The sequence below is a fragment of the Hyperolius riggenbachi genome, chromosome 3 (assembly GCF_040937935.1).
Source record: "Hyperolius riggenbachi isolate aHypRig1 chromosome 3, aHypRig1.pri, whole genome shotgun sequence".
Taxonomy (NCBI): Eukaryota; Metazoa; Chordata; class Amphibia; order Anura; family Hyperoliidae; genus Hyperolius; species Hyperolius riggenbachi.
The window spans coordinates 66,774,554-66,788,992 of NC_090648.1; the positions used below are offsets into that span (position 1 = coordinate 66,774,554).

The 14,439-nt window shown below is 47.8% G+C and overlaps 1 protein-coding gene across 1 annotated transcript; it reads left to right on the top strand.

Moving 5' to 3' along the window:
• The first annotated feature begins 17 nt into the window (after window positions 1-17).
• On the top strand, window positions 18-8,792 carry GADD45GIP1 (GADD45G interacting protein 1). Its single transcript, XM_068274298.1, has 2 exons — window positions 18-455; window positions 8,376-8,792. The coding sequence occupies exons 1-2, from the start codon at window positions 112-114 to the stop codon at window positions 8,695-8,697; spliced, it is 666 nt and encodes a 221-aa protein (XP_068130399.1). The 5' UTR covers window positions 18-111; the 3' UTR covers window positions 8,698-8,792.
• Window positions 8,793-14,439: the final 5,647 nt, after the last annotated feature.

The window sequence follows — 14,439 nt, forward strand, 5'->3', positions numbered from 1 at the left end:
TGTGAAGGACACCTTGCTGAGGACCCTCATAGACGCCGCGAAGTGTTTGTTCAGCGCTTCCGCCACACTTTGAGGCCGCCCGTCAGAATTGGAGAGGGGACTTCCAAGAAGATGGCGCTGCCCATGCAGCGGTGCTGGGGTAGGCTGCGTGCCGTGACCTTACAGTGTGCGGCGGGTTACCATGCTAAGCCGAGGACTACGGGTTTCGGGGGCATGTACAAGCCGGACCCGGCAGACCCCGATATTAAGGAGTGGCACAAGGGGCCTAAGTATGAGGCCAAGCTGTACGGCCGCTATGGCAGTGCCTCCGGGGTGAATCCTGAGAGTCTGTGGCCGAGTCCCGAGCAGCTGCTGCTCCTGCAGGAGGAAGAGAAGGAGTGGTACCCCAGCCTGCAGGAGATGCTGAACAATGTGAAGCAGAGAGAGAAGGAAGCCTTGCAGAAGAAGCTGGAGAGGTCAGAGCACAGCTCTCTGTATTATAGTGTCCTTCCTGGGGTCGCTGGGGCAGTAGCCACCGATGCCCATACATTTCTTTGATTTTTTTGGCATCGATATCTGGCTGATTTGATCATAATGATCAAGTGACTGGGTAGTGTACTGGTAAAGGGCACTGCCTTTGATGTGGGAGACCAGGGTTTGAATCCTGGCTAGGGTCAGTACCTATTCAGTAAGGAGTCCTAAGGCAAGACTCTTAAAACTGCAGAATAGCCTCTTGAGTGCGTCTATAGTGGCTGCAGTTCTTGAGCGCTTTGAGTCCAACAGGAGAAAAGCCTTATACAAATGTAAGTATGATTATTAAATATGACAGAGATTGATGTTGCAACCAGTGATGGGCTCACAAGTATGAACGAGTGGTTAAGCACTCGAATTTTGTGATTTAAATGAGGCTTAATTGCCTCAGGTGTGCGGTGGGGAAATAAGGGGTTATGTACCCGTAGGTCATGGTATAGTGTGCGCTCCAAATAGCTCGCACTTCCTATTGGACGCTTTGGAAGCCTCACTACATGCACTTCCTCCTTCAAGCCGGAAGGAGGAAGCGCGCCATGGTGAGGCTTGCAACGCGTCCAATAGGACACGTGCAACGTATTGGAGCGCACACCTATGGGTACATAACCCCCTAATTCCCCACTGCACACCTGAGGCAATTAAGCCTCATTTAAATCACAAATTCAAGTGGTTAGCCACTCGTTCATACTCGTGAGCCCATCACTGGTTGCAACTTGCCACCCAATCTATACTGTCTGAAATGATCGGTTGGGCATGCTGGAAAATCTCAGTTGAAAGGGCTCAACCAGGTGTGCAGAGGTAACACTGTTTCCTGATGACCGACAGATCCCAGCCGGTCTCCCATCAAGTGTATGGTTACCCCTGGGCATGAAGCGAGTGGTGCAGGGTAAACCTGCATTGCGTTACCCTATTTTACCGCAAGGGGCTGCAAAAACAATTAAAGACTATAGAGACTCTCACACTTATTGCGGTGTGCTGGAAGTATCCGTTCCGACGCAAGGGCTGCAGCACGTTACTACAAGCTTAAAGTGCTTAAAGTGTTCCTGAGATGTTATTGGGGGCATTTATACTTACCTGGGGCTTCCTCCAGCCCCATGAGGTACATGGGCTCCCTCAGTGTCTTCTCCGGCCGATCCATTCACTTGATATTCTTCCTGGTAATCGACCAGTTTTGCGCTTCTGTGCATGGCCGGATGCGTGCGCCCAGAACTCTCCCGGCTGCAGGAGTGCCACATGGGGTGCGCCCACGGCCAGGCCGCGCATACGCAGAAGAGCATGGCTGGCCAGATTACCGGGGGGCATATCCAGTGAACAGATAGGGAGCCCACGCACCTAATGTGAATGCCAAGGGTGTACTTACTGCCCAGCAGGGAGTATGCCATTGAATGGGGGGAAGGGGGGGGGGGCGGTGCTATGCATATGACCCTGCTGCAAGGTCATATGATTTTTTTTTGCTTTGCAGGGGGATGCGGCAGGAGCATAGGGTGGGAACACACCCATAGCATTGCGTTAGCAAGAGCTTTTCAAATCACGAAGCACTCGGAAAAGCGCTCCTAGTGGGTTCCAGGCCTAAAATATATTAAAAGTACCTCCTGGAGTGGGAACAAAAATGTTAAGCTCACGGTGTTCTTGATTACCTGCTGCTGACCATTCTCCGACTGCTCGCTGTCTTCAGGGTCTTTCCCGTTACTTTAATATTTCAACGGCCGCTTCAATCAAATAATCCAGAGGAAGTGGCTATGCACAAGCGATACTAAACTGTGCGAGTTGCAAACTCCCCATGCCCATTAAAAGTGAGTGCACTGGTGCTTTCTTTTGCATGTGTGGTTCAGTTCTGCTACACACAAGCAACTTAAAGGGGTTCTGTGGGGGTTTTTGAAAAGAAAAACGGACACTTACCTCAGGCTTCAACAGGCCCCCTGCAGCTGTCATGTGCCTGCTCCGTCCTCTACAATCCTCCGCTCCCTGCTGCCGTCACCACTCAATTATTTGTCTAACTAGACGAATACAACTGCGGCCGCGTGCTTCCTTGCTCCCACTCGCGTCTCCGGGAGCAATCTGCGCAGTAAGCTCCCGGAGACGCGAGCAGGAGCAAGGACACTCGCTGCAGTTGTATTCGTCTAGTTAGACGAATTATTGACCGGTGGCGGGGAACGGTAGATGACAGCTGCAGGGGGCCGGTTGTAGCCCGAGGTGAGTGTCTTTTTCTTTTAAAAAGCCCACACAGAACCCCTTTAATATTATCTTAGCTGTAAGTGACTATATTCCTGTGCTATAAGGCCCGGTTCACACTGCGTTGTGATCGCAGCGGATGCAGAAATGGCGATATAACAGTAACAATAATATTTATATAGCGCTTTTCTCCCTGGGGACTCAAAGCGCTGTGACTCTGCATTATGCAGTCTCAAAGGCTCGGGAAAAGAGGTGAGTTTTTAGCCTTTTTTTTAAAGCTGTCCAGAGAGGGAGCCTCTCTGAGGGCTCGTTTCCACTGTTGCGACGCGATTTCGCCGGCATTCCGACGCTTGTAAAAATGCATGCGGATGCGTTTCCGCATGCGTTTTTACCCGCGATTTTGCGTGCGATTTCGCATGGCAGGATGCCATGCGAAATTAACCATGACACTGCCAGGGCAAAATAACATTGAAAAAGGTGCGAAATCGCGGGTAAAAACGCATGTAACAAACGCATGCGTTTTTACTATTAAATACATTAGCGGCGATTCGCACGGATTCCCGACGCAGGCGAATTCGGTGGGTCCCGTCGTGCAGATTTGGCCCGCCGCCAAATCGCTCCCGCACGCCGCACATGTGGAAACAGCCCCGGCCACTTCAGTGTAACAAGCGAATCCGCATCTCGTCGCCGCATGCGGATTCGCTATGGTGGAAACGAGCCCTTACTGATTGTGGAAGTGAGTTCCATAGAGTTGGGGCTTCATAGGAAAAGGCCCGAGCACCAAATGTTAAGTGTATCCTGGGAATAATCAGCTTCATCTTGTTGGCAGAGCGGAGGGTGCGTGGAGGGGCATAAAGTTCCAATAGATCCGCTATGTATTTGGGTCCCATGTGGTGTAGAGCCTTGAATGTCAGCAGGCAGATCTTAAAATTGATTCTCCATTCTACTGGTAACCAGTGAAGAGTTTGCAGTACTGGGGTGATGTGTGAGCTGCGGGGGGCATTGCAGTACTGGGGTGATGTGTGAGCTGCGGGGGGCATTGCAGTACTGGTGTGATGTGTGAGCTGCGGGGGGCACTGCAGTACTGGGGAGATGTGTGAACTGCAGGGGGCATTGGCTAGGAGTCTGGCTGCAGCATTCTGTACTAGCTGTAAGGGGCGCAGAACCTTTTCTGTAGATCCGATGAACAGGGCGTTGCAGTAGTCTAGGCGGGAAGATACAAATGCATGAACCAGGGCAGGTAGGTCTTCAGCTGGGATATGGTGTTTGATTTTCACTATATTTCTTAGATGGAAGAAGGAAGACTTGACGACAGCTGATATCTGCTGTTTGAGTTTTAGATTTCCATCCAGGATCACCCTAAGGTTTCGCACAGAGTCTTTATACTGTACAGTATCTCCCCCAATTGCTGGTTTGAGGTGGTGAGGGTTTTGAACTTTATCCATCATGTGTGGACCACCTACCACCAACACCTCTGTTTTGTCAGAGTTCAGCCTCAGCCAGCTGGTGTTCATCCAATTTTGTAAATCCACTAGACACGCATTTATGGATGCTGATGGGTCTTGGGTGCCAGGCTTGAAGGACAGATACAGTTGTGTCATCTGCATAACAATGGTATCCTAGGCCATAGTTCTGGATTATTTTGCCCAGTGGGAGCATGTAGACTGCAAAGAGTAATGGTGATAGTACAGAACCCTGTAGATCTCCATATGGAAGTGGCACTGGATTAGAGTAGTGTGTGCCTAGACATACTTGCTGTGTCCTGCCAGATAGGAAGGTCTGAAACCAGCTAAGAACAGTACCCCTTAGGCCACAGTAATTCTTCAGTCGCTGGATTAGTATTTCATGATCCACAGTATCAAATGCTGCAGACCAGTCAAGAAGAATCAAAATTGAGCAATCACCCTTGTCCCTTGCAGTGGGGGTCCCCAACCTTTTCCGGCCCGGGGACCACTTTCTGACCAAACTTTTCTCCGGGGCCCGCGCGGCTTTGGGGAGGAGGGTCCTAGTAAACAGTGTTTTGCGCAGCGGGTTACGGTGGGGGGGGGGGGTGCATAGCTAGCATAGTTGCCCCAGTATAGGGAGTTTAGTTGCCTTAGTATGGCTAGTACAGTTACCCCAGTAAAGCTAATATAGTGCCCAGTATAACCAGTATAGTGCCCAGTATGGGTAGGTAGTGCCCCAGTATAGCTAGTATGCCCGGGTATAGGTAGTATGGTGCCCCAGTATAGCTAGTATAGTGCCTCAGTATAGCTAGTATAGTGCCTCAGTATAGCTAGTATAGTGCCCCATTACAGCCAGTATATTATGCCCCAGTATAGCAAACACCACCGACCCGCCCCCCCCCTCCCCCCCCTGCGGCCGCCGCTGAAGTTACCTCTGCCGGTGGTCTCTTATATTCCCCTCTCTCTCGCCGCCGCCGGAGTATGATTCACTGCACTGCAGCGTGCCCCGCGGCTGCTGTGATTGCGAGGGAGGAAGCAGGAAAGATAGAGCGGTTTCCATAGTAACGGTACACGAAGCCGCTCTCTCTGTTCTGCTTTCTCCCTCTCTATCACAGCAGCCGCAGGGTGCGCTGCTGTGAATCACACGCTGGCAAGAGAGAGAAGGGGAATATAAGAGACTAAGCGGCCGCCAGAGGTAACAGCAGCGGAGGGGGCAGGCAAGAGGACAGTCCCGCGGCCCAATTGAAAAAGTCCTGCGGACCACAGGTTGGGGATTCCCGCCTTGCAGTAAGTAGATCATTCATTACTCGGACTAATGCTGTTTCAGTGCTGTGCCTTTTCCTGAATCCTGACTGAAAAGTATCACAGATGTTATTATCTGTAAGCCTGGCTTCTAGCTGGTTGGCGACTGCTTTCTCGATAACTTTTGATAGGAATGGTAAGTTCGCCACAGGTCTGTAGTTGGTTACAGAATCAGGATCTAGTGATGGTTTCTTCAAGAGGGGTTTTATGATTGCTTTCTTTAGTTCTTCTGGGAAAAGTCCACTTTGCAAGGAGCACTGAGTGATTTTGTGAAGTGCTGGCCTGATCAGCTCTGGGCACTGCATTAAGGATCCAGTTGGGCCAGGGTCCAGGTCGCAGGTAGTGGGGAGGAGACTTTGAATGAGAATTCCAAAATCTTCTTCACTCAGAGTGTAAGACTTTCCATTGTGGTACGGTAGTAGGCAGATGTAAGCGCATTTGCACTGTGTTTGCATATCGGCTGTTTTGCATCCGCTCCGTTTGCATCGCCACCTGTCTTACTCTTGACCCGCAACCGATCGGACCTGGAAGTAGCATTGGGCTCCTTGTTGGATTATAAAATATCAACAGGCGTCCTGCCTAGCAACGGAGGATTCTCATTGGTCCCCCATGAACCAATGAGCTTCTTCCCTGTTGAAGCAGGGTTTCCTGTTTTTTGCAAACCAGTGGGAATGCATTTTCTGGGCTCCGATCTGCTGCGGACCAAACGTCAGCGGTAGCGAACCAATCAACAGGACAGGTGGCATGGCAATCTGCATACGGGGACCAGCATAGTGTGAACAGAAATGCTTCCATTGTGTCCGATTGCGAGACGATTGTAGAACAATGCAGCAGGTTGGGAGTTTGCATCTGCGGTCCGGTGCGTGTGCGTTGCTTTGGTATTCTGGTTGATAGTGTGAACATATTACATAGGATGCGTTCACGTTCCCATATTGATTTTTTTTTTTTTTTTGTGTGGGCCATGTTGACATTCACAAAGTTTTCTGCAGGAAAAAACTGCGGTAATGCGAAAAATGTCCGTAAAAATTGTTGTTGTTGCTGTTTCCAACTGCCAAAAACCATGCAGCAGCTACATCACCTGCCAACAGTAAAATGTTCACTGGAGTTCCTCTTTAGATTAAATGGAGTCTAGAGCCTTTAGCGGTGTGTTTGCTGGACTTAAAGGGAACTGAGAGGGATATGGATGTTTGCTTTTAAACAAAACCAGTTGCTTGTCAGTCCTGCTGATCTCTTTGGCTGCAGCAGTGGCTGAATCACAGACCTGAAACAAGCATGCAGCTAATCCAGTCTAACTTCAGTCAGAGCACCTGATCTGCATGCTTGTTCAGGGGCTGTGGCTAAAAGTATTAGAGACACAGGATCAGCAGGAGAGTCCGGCAACTGGTATTTTAAAAGAAAAAAAGCCATATCCTTCTCAGTTTAGGTTCCCTTTAAAAACATTTGTTTTGACTTTTTTTTTTCCTGCATGTTTACCACACTTTTTAAAGAGACTGTAACAAAAAAAAAACCTCCTGTGGGGGATACTTACCTCAGGAGGGGGAAGCCTTCCCCATCCTCTAGCTGCAGGTAATCCAGCGCTGGCTTCCCCCAAAACCACCTTGACAAAGCTGACAAGCGACAGGCATTATTTACTTACCAGGATCCAGCGCAGGCTCAGCAGTGGCTCTGCGTCTGGGCTAAGGCAGAAGTAGCCGAGCCCAATCGATCTGCGGATACGATCGGGGTCGGCTATTTACACCTTAGCCCAGACGCAGAGCCGCGCCTGTGCAGGATAGCGGTAGGTAAATATTTACCTCACCACTGTTTGGGGGTTGCAGCGCTGGATTGCCAGAACAGGACATAGAAGCCTCGTTACGATCCAGAGGCCTCCCGCCTCTGAGGTAAGTACACCTAGGGGACGTTTGTTAAGTTACAGGTTTTCTTTGACTGGCTTACACCGTTTCCACACTTTTTTACCGCCTTCTACTCACCTGCAGAAAATGTTTACTGAATGCGGAAATTGCCGCTGGCTGTAATTTTGTGGTAACACTTTACTGCATGTGTGATTGTTAAGAGCCCATTGTAGAAAGCCTGTGCTCAGATAAGGTAACTTACAAGTTCTTCTAAACTTAAAGAGGCTTCCTAATGAGGCTTCCCACGCCGTCCTCTGTCCCACGGGGGTCTCGCCGCAGCCCTCCAAACAGCCGGCGACAGGCCCGACTGTCAGTTCAATATTTACCTTTGCTGGCTCCAGCGGGGGCGCTGTGGCTGCTTTCCGTTCCGAACTACACGGAAATACCCGATCTCATTCGGGTCCGCTCTACTGCGCAGGCAACTTGCGCCTGCGCAGTAGAGCAGATCCGACGGCGATCGGGTATTTCCGTGTAGTTCGGAGCCGACAGCCGTCAGAGCGCCTGCGCAGGAGCCAGGAAGGTAAATATTGACGTCACTGCTGCACGGACTCCACGGAGGGCTGCAGCGAGACCTCTGACGGATGGAGGACGGCGTGGGAAGCCTCATTAGGATCCGGAGGCTTCCCCCACCCGAGGTGAGTACCCCCCAGGGGATCTTTTCATGTTACAGATCCTCTTTAAAGATAACCCGAGGTGAGAGTGATATGGAGGCGGACATATTTATTTCCTTGTAAGCTATACCGGTTGCCTGGCTATCCTGCTGATCCTCTTCCTCTAATACATTTAGCCATAGACCCTGAACAAGCATGCAGCAGATCAGGTGTTTCTGACATTGTCATACCTGACAAAATTAGCTGCATGCTTGTTTCTGGTGTTATTCAGACACTACTGCAGCCAAATAGATCAGCAGGGCTGCCAGGCAACTAGTATTGTTTTAAAAGGAAATAAATATGGCAGCCTCTATATACTTCTCACTTCAGTTGTCCTGGAATGGCTACAGCGTTAATGAGATTTCCTTAATCAAAGTCTAATATTTGACCCCTCTCTTTTCTGTAAGGGAGCGTATGATTGCAGCCAACATGGCTAAGATGCCCAAGATGGTGGCGGACTGGCGTAAGGCTAAGCGGGAGGCGCGGCTGAAGGAGCGCGAGGAGAAGGCTAAGAAGCAGCGTCTGTTGCTGTTGGCCCAGGAGAAATTTGGCACCAGTGTAGATCTTCGCAGCCCCAAATTCCTGGAAATGGTGAAGGAGATGGAGAAGGAAGAAAAGAAGAAACTGAAGGCTGTGAAGAGGCAACAGCGGGAGGAGGAGAGGGCAGCTATGACTGCAGCCATAAAAGCTGCCACACAACCCAAGCCAGAGACTGACGGTGCTGTGTAATGCCCAATCACCAGCATGCACCAACAGAGACTCTTGCTTAGGTGTAAGGGGTAATCCCTGTAAAGACTTTTCTAATAAAATTATGTCCATCTGGCCTTTCCATGTGTTGTAGCCTTAACAATTACAGAATAGCAATAGGCCAAATATGGGGACCTTTCTCTGAAAGCATTCATTAGCTCTGTATGTAATACAAATGAGTAACCAAGCAGCTCGGGGTGACCTAAGGCCACCAGGAAAGTATAGGGGACTAAAAGAGACCAAAAAGCTCTCCTACTAAAAAGCAATGCTCAGTGTGGTTTGCCTTCTTAAAACAGAAGGTATTTGCAATAATTCTGCTTTAAGTGAACATCTGTGGTTACCCACAATCCACTGCTCCTGAATATGCAAATTTTCTCTTTATGCCACTGAAATCAGGTTTGCATCCAGAACCGCTTGTGTATAGCTCTGTAAAATGTAAAGGTTTGCTATGCGCCGGTGGTTCTGGATGTAAGCCTGGGTTCAGGAGCAGAAAGAGATCATTTGCATATTTAGTAGCGATGCATTGTGGGTAACCACTGATGTTCACTTAACCTTTTGGGGACAGTGTAATATAAATCCTACGCTGCACTTGTGGCTGTCTAAGGCTGATGCGGCGTAGGATTTACGCCACCTGTCATTTTCGCTCCCAACGCGATCGTGCGCACCCGAGAGGGGAGAATAAGCTGTCATATGACAGCTGACATCTCCCCTCAGTAATCAGGAGCCATCGCAATTGGCTCCTGATCACTGCAATCGCCAGCGGATTGTAGTGGTCACTATTACAGCAGCGGCGATAGGAGGGTATGTAGAGTCACTCACCTTCCTGACATTCCCCTGGCGATTGTCACTCCCCTCCGCTCTGGTTGGCATTTCTGTTCGCTTGGATGTAAGTGTTGGGTCCCAGCTTGATCATTTCATCCAGCCTCGACCCGGAACTTAAAGGAGAACTGTAGTGAGGTATATGGAGGCTGCCATATTTATTTCCTTTTAGGCAATACCAGTTACCTGGCTGTCTTGCTGATCCTCTGCCTCTAATACTTTCAGCCATAGGCCCTGAACAAGCATGCAGTAAATCAGGTTTTCTGACATTGTCAGATCTGACAAGATTAGCTACATGCTTGTTTCTGGTGTGATTCACACACTAGTGCAGCCAAATGGATTAGCAGGGCTGCTGGGGAACTGGTATTGCTTAAAAGGAAATAAATATTGCAGCCTCCATATACCTCTCACTACAGGTATCCTTTAAAAAAAAAAAAATCCAATCTGCTAAATTGTCATAGGATCATCATTAGAATTATTCACAGTTGATTTGAGACATCAGTGTTTATTTTCTGCCAATCCTATCATATTTATCTGATTGCTTGGGCGATTCTTAGTTGAAAATAGTGCTGTTATTGGACACCTTAATGCAATCCTGAGCCAAAGCTTGGGTTCAAAATAAGATATTAACCTGAAGAGAGGGAAGCCTTTTGATCCTATTGAGGCTTCACTTGGTGGTCTGATGTGCCCTGTCACTGAGCACCCCTCCCCTTCAGGTTGGGGCCGTGCTCTTCCTCTGATATGAGCGAAGCCGTGCAGTAGTTGCCTAAGCATAGCCACGCATGCGCAATAGCACAAAGCTAGCAGCTCTGGCTCACTATGCAGGCTCGCTCGCATGACCATGCTGAAGGAAGAGAAGGTGCGCGGCCCAGATAGGATTATTGACAATGCCTTGTTGCTAATCTTCTATTGGGGCTGCGCTCAGAAACGGGGACATCAGAGCAGAGAGGGAAGCCTCAATAGGATCCTGAGGCTTCCCTCTCTTTAGGTTAGTATCTCATTTTGCACCTGAGCTTCTGCTCGGGTAAACTTAAAGTGAACCTCCAGACTAAAAATCGACTCGGCAGCACTGAAAAGGCTTGGTGTTTAACAGCTTCACAGCATCAGAACTTTGTCTCTCTTATACAAGCCTCATTTTTAGCTGCACAGAAGAAAACTGCCCGGGCTTTTTTCCCCTGATGCTGTGCAAAAGCATGATGGGATTTCTGATGTTGTTGCTCTCGTTCTGCTGCAAATTTTTTTTTTTTTTACATTTTGAATTTGACATTTGAAGCCTAGCGTGTGCAGCTGGGAGGGGTTATCAGGACACAGGACAGTTGTAACTGTCTCCTGCTCCTTGTCACCTCCTCTCAACCAAAAAGATGGCTGCCCCCATGAATCACAAACATTTGCCTGTTCTTTTAAAACAGGGTGGGTAAGAGATTATATTACCTATCTATTCTAATTAACCACTTTACCCCCGCGCGTACGTATTTCTCAGCCCCTTTTTCCATCCTTTAACAACCAGGGACGGAGAAATACGTACTTTCCGCGCTCCCGCCGCTGTCCGAGCTCCCGCTTGTAAACATGCCGCCCGCCGCTAGTAAACACGCCACCGCCCGCTCGCCCGGAGATCAATGAACGGGAAAATCCATTCCCGTTCGTTGATCTAAGCCCCGCAATGATCCGCTGCCGCTCGGCTGAGCAGCGCGACCATTGTGGGGAAAAAAAAAAAGTTCTCAGCCTCTTTCTACTTCCTGCTAGCGTCCTTCCGGACGCTTGCAGGTCGCATAAACAACTGTTACTGTGGCCATCTTGTGGCCAAATAGTAAACTACACCCTACACATTTTTCACATACAAATAAATGACTTTTACACAAAAAATTAACGCCCACACTCCATTTTTTTTTTTTTTTTTTGTAATTAAAAAAAAATTTCAAAAATTTACAATTAAAAAAAAAATACATAAATAGTTACCTTAGGGACTGAACTTTTTAAATATTTGTCAAGAGGGTATAACACTGTTACTTTATAAACTATGAGCTTGTAATTAGGGATGGACGCAAAACTGAAAAAAATGCACCTTTATTTCCAAATAAAATATTGGCTCCAAACATTGTGATAGGGACATAATTTAAATGGTTTTATAACCGGGACAAAAGGGCAAATACATTTCATGGGTTTTAATTACAGTAGCATGCATTATTTAAAAACTATAATGGCCGAAAACTGAAAAATAATTTTTTTTCCCCACATTTTTCCTATTTTCCCATAAAAACACATTTAGAAAAAAATAATTCTTGGCATAATGTCCCACCTAAAGAAAGCCTAATTGGTGACGGAAAAAACAAGATATAGTTCATTTCATTGCGATAAGTAATGATTAAGTTATAGACGAATGAATGGAAGGAGCGCTGAAAGGTGAAAATTGCTCTGGTGGTCAGGGAGTAAAACCCCTCAGTGGTGAAGTGGTCAACATAACTAATGTAACTTAATGACAGTATGTTTGTTTAGGCTGAAGTTCCCCTTTAAGAGTCCAGCAAAGTGAGTTTCCTGATGATCTCGCAGCATAAAAAGTGCAATTTTAAGGTCAGTTTTGGAAATTCTTAGCTATTAATACATTTATATATTTCAATTTTGACTGACCTTAAAATGCAATTGTACATGCATGACACTTTTATACTGTAATTGTAAATATATTTTCTTTTTCAGGAAACGTGAACTCTGTTTAGTTTTTGTAGGACAGTGGAATGAACAGTCAGTACATGCAGAACTGTTTGGGTCACCCCTATATATGATCCAATGAATATCATTTTTTGCTTCAGTATTGTTTTAAAGTGAACCCGAGGTGGGATTTAATAATGTTAGTGGGGCACAGAGGCTGGTTGTGCATATTATCACCACCCTCTGCTGCCGTAGAGTGTGCCCCCCCCCCCCCCTTGCTGTCCCCTGTAATAAAACCCGCAGTGCTAGCGACATGCCCGCCCCTTTTCACTAGCACACGGTTTACCTTTGTGGTGCCATTCAGTGCTGCTCTCCACTCACATCCCTAACGCTGATTGGAGGGAAGGGGTGGGGAGCAGCGCTGAATGGCACCACAAATGTAAACAATGTGCTAGTGACTCAGACAGGAAGTGACTATAGTGTGACCCTCACTGATAAGAAATTCCCCTTTTTACCTCTTTCTTGCTCTCAGAAGCCATTTTCTGCTCGGAAAGTGTTTTATAGCTGGAATTTCCTATCAGTGAGGGCTCTTTTCCACTATGAAATGCGGTTGTGATCGCGTTTTAATTTCCACTATGCGATTGCGATTGAGCTATTACACTCATAGTAAAGCTCAATCGCATACAAAACGCGGCAGGACACCGATTGCGCTTTGACCAAAATCGCAATCGGATCGCACTAATGGAAATTGCTGCTGCAGTTTCCATTAGTTTAATGTACCTTGCGATTTGCGATCAGAAGCAAATCGCAGGCTAGTGGAAAAAGGCCCTGAGGGTCACACTGCAGTCACTTCCTGACTGAGTCAGCCACTTATATACCTGATATTTAACTCTTTCAGGCAGAGAAAGAAAAAAAAAGGAACAGCATAGTTATGTGTGCTAGGCACTGTACATACACGTCTATCTCGTCACTTCGGGTATCCTTTAGGAGTCCTTGGCAGGCTTTGGAAACTCATATCTGCAAGTGCCTCTGAAGACAGGCACATCTGTACTGCACATTCACAAGCCTGGATTTGGGCTCTGCTCATCTTCAGAATTTGAGGAGACAAGTATCTCCAAAGGCTTCCTGAGGAGGGCTGAAGACATTCCACAGAGCTGCTTGAAGCCTTCCACCGGGGTCTGGCGATGGAACAAGGGGACTGAGGGAGGACTAGGAAGGCTTTACGGGATCCAGTGCCTCTCCATAGGCGAGTATCTCACTTATTTGTTTCAGCGCACTTCAGTATTGCTTTAAAGGAAACCTGAAGTGAAAGGTATATGGAGGCTGCCATAGTTTATTTCCTTTTAAACAACACCAGTTGCCTGTGAGACTGCACAAAACAGGGCGGCGCATCATGCACCACCATAGGCCGTAATGTGAATTATGGCTATAGCGGCTCTCGGACAGAAATTTGGGTGCAGTCAAGATGGAGCCCAAATTACTATAAATACATTGTAATTCAGCTGACAGACAAATTATATCTTCAACACCCTCCCCAACTCCAGGAAAGACACCAAGCGGAGGCAAGGGAAGAAGTGTGAACATTTGGGGGAATGAATCACCTGGGTTTCCATTCATACTTATAGGAAAAATTGCTTTGATATAGAGTGCTTTGGATTACAAGCATGTTTCTGGAACAAATTATGCTCACAAACCAACATTCCACGGTATTTATACACGTGCCCAGGGCCAGATTTGTACTCTTTACCGCCCAAGGCCGCTGTCACCAGCCTCCCCCTTCAGTATAGGTAGCAAGATGACCCCTCTCCCCTTCCCTCTAGTATAGGTAACATGATGAACACCCCCCCAGTATAGGTAGCCAGATGACCCTTCCTTCTAGTATAGGCAACCTGATGAACCCCCTCCAGTATAGGTAGCCAGATGACCCTTCCCTCTAGTATAGGTACCCTGATGAACCCCCTCCAGTATAGGTAGCCAGATGACCCCTCTAGTATAGGTACCCTGATGAACCCCCTCCAGTATAGGTAGCCAGATGACCCTTCCTTCTAGTATAGGCAACCTGATGAACCCCCTCCAGTATAGGTAGCCAGATGACCCTTCCCTCTAGTATAGGTACCCTGATGAACCCTCCCGTATAGGTAGCCAGATGACCCTTCCCTCTAGTATAGGTACCCTGATGAACCCCCTCCAGTATAGGTAGCCAGATGACCCTTCTAGTATAGGTAACCTAACGAACCCCCTTCCAGTATAGGTAGCCAGATG